The 261-nt window shown below is 47.5% G+C and overlaps 1 protein-coding gene across 1 annotated transcript in view; it reads left to right on the forward strand.

Moving 5' to 3' along the window:
• The window catches only part of coil (coilin p80), a 3,128-nt gene extending 2,936 nt beyond the window's left edge, over window positions 1–192 (forward strand). Inside the window, exon 6 of the mRNA XM_008330631.3 lies at window positions 12–192. Within this exon, the coding sequence (XP_008328853.1) occupies window positions 12–175 (164 nt within the window). The 3' untranslated portion in view covers window positions 176–192. The remainder of the gene's footprint in view (window positions 1–11) is intronic.
• Window positions 193–261: the final 69 nt, after the last annotated feature.

Consider the following 261-nt stretch of genomic DNA (forward strand, 5'->3'; position numbering starts at 1 on the left):
GTCTTTTTCAGCTCCTGTAGAGCCTGGGAAATTTGACCTGGTCTATCAGAACGCTGATGGTTCAGAGAGGGTAGAATACGCCGTGTCCAGAGGAGCCTGGGTGAGAATTAGCAACGTAGCTTCGACGTTAGCTACAACAAATACGTTTTTATATCAAGGTATGTTGAAAACTTAAGGATGTTTTTTTTTTTTTTTTTTTTTCCCCCCGCTGAAGGGGGGGGGGGGGCCCCCGGGGGCACCCGGGGGGATCTTTTAAATTCT

Source organism: Cynoglossus semilaevis, chromosome 17 (assembly GCF_000523025.1).
Source record: "Cynoglossus semilaevis isolate Cse_v1.0 chromosome 17, Cse_v1.0, whole genome shotgun sequence".
Taxonomy (NCBI): Eukaryota; Metazoa; Chordata; class Actinopteri; order Pleuronectiformes; family Cynoglossidae; genus Cynoglossus; species Cynoglossus semilaevis.